This window comes from Meles meles, chromosome 12 (assembly GCF_922984935.1).
Source record: "Meles meles chromosome 12, mMelMel3.1 paternal haplotype, whole genome shotgun sequence".
Lineage (NCBI taxonomy): Eukaryota > Metazoa > Chordata > Mammalia > Carnivora > Mustelidae > Meles > Meles meles.
The window spans coordinates 80,183,936-80,193,324 of NC_060077.1; the positions used below are offsets into that span (position 1 = coordinate 80,183,936).

At 45.7% G+C, this 9,389-nt stretch overlaps 1 protein-coding gene across 1 annotated transcript; it reads left to right on the forward strand.

The window, feature by feature from the left end:
• The first annotated feature begins 1,198 nt into the window (after nucleotides 1–1,198).
• PMAIP1 (phorbol-12-myristate-13-acetate-induced protein 1) lies at nucleotides 1,199–5,262 on the forward strand. Its single transcript, XM_046025243.1, has 2 exons — nucleotides 1,199–1,418; nucleotides 3,745–5,262. The coding sequence occupies exons 1-2, from the start codon at nucleotides 1,361–1,363 to the stop codon at nucleotides 3,849–3,851; spliced, it is 165 nt and encodes a 54-aa protein (XP_045881199.1). The 5' UTR covers nucleotides 1,199–1,360; the 3' UTR covers nucleotides 3,852–5,262.
• Nucleotides 5,263–9,389: the final 4,127 nt, after the last annotated feature.

Here is a 9,389-nt window from a genome sequence, read left to right on the forward strand (position 1 = left end):
GTTGGTAACCAACTCAAATTTTCCCACACATTTTGCAAATCAGTACCATGAGCCAAACAGAGCACTCCGGGGAACCACGCAGTTCTCAGTAGCCCATTCGTAACCTCTTCGTTCAATAGCGCGGATATTGAACATTCATTTTCCCCCAAAACTCTTATTACTGGGAACGCCAAGGTGGGTTAGAGCTCCTGCTCCGCAGGGGGCCTGACTAGGTTCAGATCCTGGCATGGCTCTCTGCCAACAGGCGCTCCAGAATTCCCTTGATGTCAAGAAACAAGTTTTCACCTGTAAACTGGCCTTTTTGGTTAAGAATGGCAGCTTCTCAGCATCGTTCTGAGGACAGAATGCAAAAATACCCGCCCAGGCCCTTCTCACTTAGCAGCTCTCAATATCTATAACCTAATCCCAATTACTACTCCTCTTTCTAATAATGGCATTGTTCAGGGATCCGCCAAACATCGTGTAGGTAGCTTCATATACCTCGTTTCTCCTTCCACGAAGCATCTGAAGGTGTCCCACATAATGACTTACTCTTTTCACGTTACTAAGCAGCATCCCTATGAGTTAATATCGACCTCTCCAGAGGGAATACGCTGCACTAGTCCAAGCTGGGGCGCGGGACTAAGCCCTCTGCCCACCGCCCCCCGATCAAACTCGTGTGTGCTTGCTCTCCCCCAGGGTTTCAGTTTGGTACGTTTGTCCCTTTGCCTCTGGCATCCTCTCTACTGCTGGGAACGTTTTCTTCGTCTCACTTCCCCGCAACCACCCGTGCCTTCCGAGTTCGAGCTCCCCCTTTCGGATCTCGTTCCGAGGTCGGCTTCGTTGGAGTCTCTAATTGCCAGTTTACGATAAGGACCGGGCGCCCGGCCTCCCCAAGCCGCCGCCTTCTCGCTACAACTTTCCCCTGCCGCGACTTCCCGGCTCCGCCACAGCTGCGGGCGACGCCACGTGCGGCGGGGGCGCGCTCTGGGCCCGGACCCCGTCCGCGCCGGCCCCGCTCGCGAGGGGAATCACGGCGAGGCCGGCCGGGTCTCGAAGCCGACGGAGCGGCGAGTCCGGGCATATCCCCCAAAGCGGCGGCCCTCGGGGGCGGGGACAGGGGCGGGCGCACAGTCAAGTTTCGCTACGTCACGGTTCCCGGGACCGTCGCCTTATAAGAGGCGAGCGCGGGCTGGAGAATCGTCCGGACCTGAGAGGTGCCGCGCTCCAGGGTGGTCATCGGTCCGCTCCGGTCGTGCGCGCTGCTCCGGCCCGTCCGCGACTCGCGTGCTGCTTGCCGGCTGCTGCCCCAAGGGGCTCGGGTTGGGGGACCGAGGCCCCCGGAGTTTTACAGCACAGCCCGGGGTGGCTGCCTGTGGAGATGCCTGGGAAGAAGGCGCGTAAGAGCGCGCAGCCGAGCCCTGCGCGGGCCCCGGCAGGTAGGGAGCAGCTGGGACCCGCGGAGATCCTGGCCGGGGCCGGGGCCGGGGACGGGGCGGGGGCCGGGGCGGGGGCCAGGGTCGAGGTCGAGGTCTCGGTGCCGGCGGATTCCTCCCGGTGGCTCGCGGCCTCCGGGCCCGGCAGGTCTGCGCCCTTGCACACTTTGGGGGGCGCCTCCAGGAAGTTCTTCAGGGTTTTTACCCCGGATGGTGGAGACGGTGAGGGAGGAAACTCGGTATGGGATTTTAGCCGAGGTACAAAGCCTTGTTTTCGCCTCGCTTGCTTTCCAGCCCCACTTTCTCTGCCCCGGGGCCACGGGGAGAAAAAGTGCAAGTGCGGGCTGCAGTCGCGAGGAGAAAGTCATGGTCGCGGCAGGTGGGGACGGGAGAGGCTCCTCCGGGAGGGCCCCGCTCTGAGTGTTGTCACTCAGGGGTCCCCAGCACAAACAAAGCAGTCTGTTAACAGCTTCGGTCTATGTGGGTCCTTCCACCGAGGACTGATGGAGCGATACGGAGGCCCCGCGAGGACCGCGGGAGCCTGGAAAATTGTGCTGTCTTGAGTGGTAACATTTTAACAGTCGTGATTAGTTGTGGAGATGGAGAGAACAGCGGATGGTCTCTAGTGGTTTTTTCATCCATCCATTCTTTCCTCCTCCCTCCATAAAGCTCCATCGAATAACTTTTTAGGCCCGCCCTCTCCCTTACAAATATTAACAAACAGGGCAGCCATCAAGGGGCTGTAGCGAAGAAGGTCTTCAGGCTCACAGCTCGACATTCGTCATACTGCTATTGCATCAGACGCTGATGGCCCCCTTTTAACTTACTTTCGATTTATAGAGACCGAGGCTTGCAAAGGAAGTGGGATGGCCAGCCTGGCTAAGTGGGCACTAAGGTGCTCCCTCAGGCTCGCTCTTGGGAGGCCAAAAAGCTTGGCCCACCTTTTGTGATGTCCAAGAAATCTGTGGTTTCCGGAAGGCCTAACCTGAGCATAACTTTCTGCCATTTTCCACTTCATTCCTAACAATACAGGACAGCAGAAAGGGCCCTCTTAAACTCGATTGGATAGTAATACATCTTTTTATTGAGATGTAAGTGACCTAGGACATTGTATTAGCCTTGATTGATGTATATATCAAATAATAATGCGGTTTATGTATATATTGTGAAGCAGTGCTAGTTAACATCCCTCACCACACATAGTTTTTAATTTTTTTTTTTAAATTACTGCTTTTGTAGAAGTGTAACAAAGATGAAGGAAACAACTAGCAGCTAGTTTCTGCACCCTCTTTTGGGGAAAGAGATCATTTTTTTCCCCTTAAAACCCTTTTGTAATCCTTTTTCTTAAATTAATACTCATTTAATGACAATATTTAATGACAATATGTCGCTTCTAAAAAGTAGGAAACTTGTGAATTAAACATATTTTTGCTTCACTCATAAAGGCAGTGGATTTGCACAAATTGGGTTTGTAAGAAGAATTGGTTTACAGTGTAATGTCAATTTCTAAGTTATTTTAGAGAAGGTGGTCTTATTTTTGATACAAGATTTTATGAGTCTTAGAAAATTTCAAAGAGTTTTTCAGTGAGGTTAAGAATACATTTAGAGGGGCGCCTGGGTGGCTCAGCTGGTTAAGCATCTGCCTTTAGCTCAGATCATGATCTCTGGGTTCTGGGCCACATATCAGGGTCCCTGCTCAGCGGGGAACCTGCTTCTCCCTCTCCCTCTGCCACACCCCCTGCTTGTGCTCTGTCAAGAAAAATCTTTTAAAAAGGAGGGGAAAATACATTTAGATTTGTTTATTGATGAAGGTATAATACGAGGTGTGAATTACTGCCATTTAAAAAACAGATTCTACTGAAAAACAACATACAAGAGTGTAGGATTTGACTTCTGTTCCCCCAACCAACCTTCAGTGAGTGAGAAGAGGATGACCCCACCTGAGGCTGGCCAAGGCTCCCTAACTCTCTGTGGTGTATGACGGAAATTTCCCTGTTGAAAGGGAGCATTTGCCTCATTCAGTGTGCTTAAAAACAATATGTATATGTATATATATATATATTTATTTATTTCAGAGTAAACATCTTTATTCTTAACTCTTCTATTGATTCATGAGTCACAGTGTGTCTGTATATGGTGTGTGGTGGGGGGAGGGCGTGCATGCTAAGTCACCTTTCTTGCATTGAGAAAATGGGTGTACGTAAAGCTAAAGTTAAGATAAATGTTCACTGAGTAAATACTCAGCTCGTCCCTTGGATGGGCGCATTAACTCTTGCTGGTTGCAATTTGTTATACCAGTGTGATTTTAATGTTTATCTTTCCTTTTCAGACCCCGAAGTGGAGTGTGCCATGCAACTCAGGAAATTTGGAGACAAACTGAATTTCCGGCAGAAACTTCTGAATCTGATATCCAAACTCTTCCGGTCGGGAACCTGACTGCTTCGGAAGCTTGAACGAGGAGATTGCTTTAAAATGGAAGATTCCCCAGTAGGTGCAAATTTAATCTAGAGGAAATGCCTCATAATGGAGAAGATCTCACTTGCTTTTTGGACGTCCTTGGAAACGAAGATGGGATACGTCAAAGATGGATTTTTGTTGATTTCCCCAGAAGTCATTTGTTTTGGCTCATGAGGATGTTATAAAACCATGTTGTTTATTTTAAAGCAAGAATGGAGGAGCTTTGAAAAATAAGGACTTCATTACTTAACATTTTGCTTTTACTTCCAAAATTATTCCGGTAATTTTGCTGAAGGTTGCTGTGCAGCCTACTGTAAGCGGAGTTGGCAGATGAATGGACAGTGGTCAGAGGCAAAGAAACAGAATGTGTTCAGTGTTGGGTTTATTTTGGGATGACAACTCCAAAGTGAGGTGTAAGACTTGGTTTATATATTGTCTTGTTAAAAGTAAACATTTTCATTCTGAGAACACTGAATGTTGTAGAGAGTGTGGATTCCACAGGTCACTACAAAATATAAAATGATTTGAAAGCTTGTTTCTTCTGCTTCTGTTCAGGTGATCCTTGAATTATGTTTCTGTGAATCTTAACGGGAAAATCTGTACTTTGAAAAATGTGATAGAGGTATTAGTTGGCTCTAGTAAGATTCTTGAAGGTAGAATGTTAAAAGATAAAGAGCACAGGGATTTTTCAGCATCAGAAATAATGGAGGAAAAAGGTGATTTAGGTCTTTTTACTGTTGTTAGTAAAACAAATACTCTAAAGTATGAACGTGTTTCTAGAGAAGTTTCTAAAATCTGTTAAAGGCCTTTCTCATACTGGTCAGGGTATGTCTCATAGGAAGTGATCTTTTAATAGAAATTAAGTATGTTTTACAAAGTTTTTTGTTTTTTGTTTTTTGTTTTTTTTTAAGGGGGATTGGATTTCCTACCCAGGATAAAAATGCCATCTATGCATAATTTGCTTTAGAATAATATGTAGATTTCTGAGAAAAGTTTCATGAATTTCCGTTTTTTTATTGTTAAAAGGCCAGTCTGTATCAACAAAGTCCCCAGATAAAAAAAGAAAAATGTCATGATTGAATTTCAGTAGGAATAATTTTATTTATTTTACCTATTTATGATTAAAATATTGTTTCGCTTGAAAATGTCTACTAAAGTTACATTTTTAGGTTATGAGACAAGGTTTTCATAACCACTTGAACTTAACAGTAAGAATGTTTTGCCCTAGGCTGTGGTCACTTTAGATGAAACGTTACCTCAGTATCTGTTTTTTCCTCAGTATTATTTAGTCGCAAAAATGCTTTTTGTCTGTCTAGAGGCAGATATTTTGCCGTTAGGATATTTATGGTCTGTAACTGTATTTATACATACAAAATTGGATACTGTAACTATAAACTACTGAGAATTATCACCGTTTCTCTGTGTGTTCCTTTCTGTAATCACGTCACTGGCCCAGTGTTCACTACGAAACCAAAATGGTTTGACAGGTTTCCATCAGCAGGTCCCTTCTGACCACCACCTCCTCAGTCACAGTTCTGTTGCCCGGGGTGGAACATACAGGGGACATTTAGCATGATTTCTGCTGTCAAGGGACTTCGCCATTTAATAAGGAGAGGAAATAGTGAAAAAGAAGAAATCTGTGCCTGGCAGAGGTCTTGAATGCCTTAGTTCCTGGAGACGAATTGATTGAAAGTAGCCTACAGAGATCCGTCAATATCAGTAGGGCTACAATGTGTCCCTTCCTTGGCTGTTTGGGGACCTCTGCCAAGCTAGAGAAGCTTCTGGGCAGTTTCTTTGAGGATGGCCTCACACTTCTCTCGTCTGCCCCAACCCTGAGCAGCTAGTATTGCTTCACCTGAAGCTGGTCACGTGCAGAAGGAGTGGCTTTCCTGTTAGAGGGTGAGAACTCCTGGTTGGTAGCTTTTTGAGGCTGAAACCCCAGGGTGTAAATTACCTAGTTTGGAAGAGGAGGCCAGGAGGAGGGGCTACCGGAAGAAGGTGACCACGTGGGTAGGGGGCAATGAAGGGCTGCCCGGGCCATTGGGGGAGGGGTGAGGTGGGGGTGGGGGTGGAGATCGGCTCCATAAAGGTGAGGGGGCCCGTCTGAGTGATTTGACTTGAGAGTCTCTGGAAGAGATTCCTGTCCCTCTGCCCCCTGCATGGCCAGAAGTGAACTGTTGGTGTTAATGAGTTTTGCTAAGAGTACCCTTGTTGCTTTTTTTTTAAATATAAGGAGTAGCATAAGAAAACTTTGGTACCATGCACAATCTTCAGGTATGAAGACTATATATTTTCAAAGAACTCTTTTTTAAAAAAGATTTTATTTGTTAGAACACCAGTGAGGGGGAGGGGCAGAGACAGAGGGAAAAGAAGCTGGTTCTCTGCTGAGCAGGGAGCCCCAGGCCGGCCTCCATCCCAGGACCCTGAGATCAGGACCTGAGCCCAAAACAGACACTTAACCAGCTGAGCCACCCAGGCACCCCAGAAAAGCAATGTCAAAAAATTCTCAGGATGTCCACATAATTGTAAATACTGACTAACAAAAAGTTACTGGGAATTAACAAAATAGTTTGACTTGCATTTATATGTAAGAGAAAATCTCCATAACCTTTATATTTGAAAAGTCACCTAGAAATGGCAATGTGAGCTGTTAGTAAAACACATACAGAAAGTATAATTCTGCTTATAAGTTACTTACAGTTAGTTTAAAAATTGAATAGGAAAAAAAATCACTACCTTTTGCGCAAATGTGTCTGCAGTCCTTCACGTTACAGTTACTGTCATTCCCTCCACAGCAAGTAGAGTGGAAGGCCTCCTGGGCTTTGTGTCTTGGATTAACACAATAGTGAATCGCTTTAGCAAAGCACAGTCTCTCATTGTTTGAAACTGTGGCAAAATGCTGGGACCTTTAGGAAAAAATAAAATCAGAAATGCAATAATACCAGAATTAAGAATCTGTGACTATGACTGAAGTTACTGAGGAAGGTCTAAACCCATGGAAGCTTCATTCTGAATCCTAAATATTCCAAACCATTAAAAAAGTGGGCCTCAAATTTCAAGAACTCTGTTTTGTTCATGTGTTTAAAAAGATTTTATTTATTTGGGGGTGGGGCTCTGGCGGAGGGCATGGGACAAGCAGGCTCCACACTGTGCCATGTAGAGGCCAACAGGGGGCTGGATCCCACGACCTTGAGATCATGACCTGAGCAGAAACCAAGAGTCGGATGCTCAACCGACTGAGCCACCCGGGCATCCCTATTTTTAATTTTTATAAACTGGACAGAATTTCTTCTAGAGCTATCTCCTTGTATCATTTGAATGTGTAAAGGAATTAAACTCCCCAAACAAATATGGTCAGGTAAAAAAATGGGCTACACCTCAAGGAATAACGTGACATGCTTTCGTAAGCTGTCCTATGCTGATAGGCTTTTTGTTTTTAAAGTTTATTTATTTTTGTAATCTCTACACCCAGTGTGGGGGTCGAACTCATGACCCAAAGAGCAAGCGTTGTGGCCTCCTCCAACTGAGCCAGCCAGGTGCTCCTCCTGTGTTGATAGTTTTTTTTATTTTTTATTTTTAAATTTTTAAATAAACATATAATGTGTTTTTATCCCCAGGGGTACAGGTCTGTGAATCGCCAGATTTACACACTTCACAGCACTCACCGTAGCACATACCCTCCCCAATGTCCATATCCCCATCTGTGTTGATAGTTTTATTTTGGCATGTTTTTATCCGCTCTCCTTCCATTATTAATCAAGAATACATGTATCTAATGGCGTAATTTACATTTACACAAACAGTTTAAGAGAAAACCAGCCACGACCATCTCCTCAGTAATTCAAGATTTTTGCATACTCAACAAAGTATAGCTTATAGAGCTTTATCGAAGTCTCTGCCAAAGCAAGCTTTTCTTGTTTGGTGAATTTATTTATCTCTGTGTATGTGTCTTTCCTGTCCTTAGGGAAAATGCCTATATTGTCTCTCAACAGTTACTAAATCTGCCCAAGTAACTGATCATTTCAGGGACCGTGGGGGCTGGGGAAGGACGCAGGTAAGAAATGGGGAGGAGAGAAGAGGGACAGAGATCTCTCTGTGCTGCAATGTGCAATTACTAAAGGATACAGAAATCCAATCAAAAGTTTAGAAATGTTCAAGGGTCACCGTCTCGAGTTTATACTTACTCCATTATCTCATGTATACAACTGATTCCATTCAAACCTGTGGTCATGGTACTCATTAATAAACTCTGTAATTTTTAATTTAATTTTTAAAAAAGTAAGCTCTAGGCCCAACTCCCCACCCTGAGATCAAGAGGTGCGTGCTCAACCGACTGAGTGAGCCAGGGACCGCTGAATACTGTAATTTTTTATGTATAAATCAAGTAGATGAGAAATAGCTCTAGAGAAACAATGCAGAAGAGGAAGCAAACACTCCAATCATGGCCTTGTCACTTTCCAGCCCTGAGAACTTGGCAGGGCAGTTCATTAACTTCTAGCCTGCGCTCCCACAGGTAAAGCGGAGTGATGCTTGGGGCAGGAACGTGAGGACTGATATCACAGGCCGGTGGGAAAAAGAAAGTCACTTACCATCTCTCACTGATCTCTTTATCATCTATCAATGTATCTATGAACAAGATAAGTTGTTTCCTTTAGTCTGAAGGCTGTGTGTGCTGTGATTTGGGCTTTTTTTTTTTTTTTTTAAAGATTTTATTTATTTATTTGACAGAGAGAGATCACAAGTAGGCAGAGAGGCAGACAGAGAGAGGAGGAAGCAGGCTCCCTGCGGAGCAGAGAGCCCGATGCGGGGCTCGATCCCAGGACCCTGAGATCATGACCTGAGCCGAAGGCAGCGGCTTAATCCACTGAGCCACCCAGGCGCCCCTGATTTGGGCTTTTTAACCCCTTGCAATAACTCTCCCCCCACAACACACACACACACACACACACACACACACATACACACACGCGCGCGCGCGCGCGCGCGCAGAGCCCTTTGGGCCGCAACAGCATAGACTGTGAAAATCTTGACAAACTGCTTGAACCTTTGTCCTAGGGAATGCTCCTCTGGGACACAACTGGAATCTTGATGACAGTCTCACGACTGAGTATGATGGAGAGCAGAGAGCACCCTGCTTCGGAATCAAAGCCAAGCCATCCATGAGCCGTGAGACTGAGCAGAGCGGCCTGTCTGAACCCGAGTGATTTCTCTGCATCCCCTCTTAGGTCATTTGTGGTTGGAGACAGAGAATGGGAAGATCTCCTACCCCACTCCCGGTCCTACCAGCCCCATGCTGCACACAGTGTAAGAGAAAACTGAAGGGTTTGCAAAAAGAAGTAGGAGAGTGGGTTTAAAACTTCCCCTCCAACGATCTGTTTCCTAAATTTTTCTCCCAAACACTGATTCTAAGTCCGGGAGGAGGCTGGGCACAAACATCTTGGACTTCTAAGTATTTTCCTGGACATGGAAATTCCCCACGGCCTCCGGCTTCCCTGATGGTGGTGTTGCTGTTGCAAG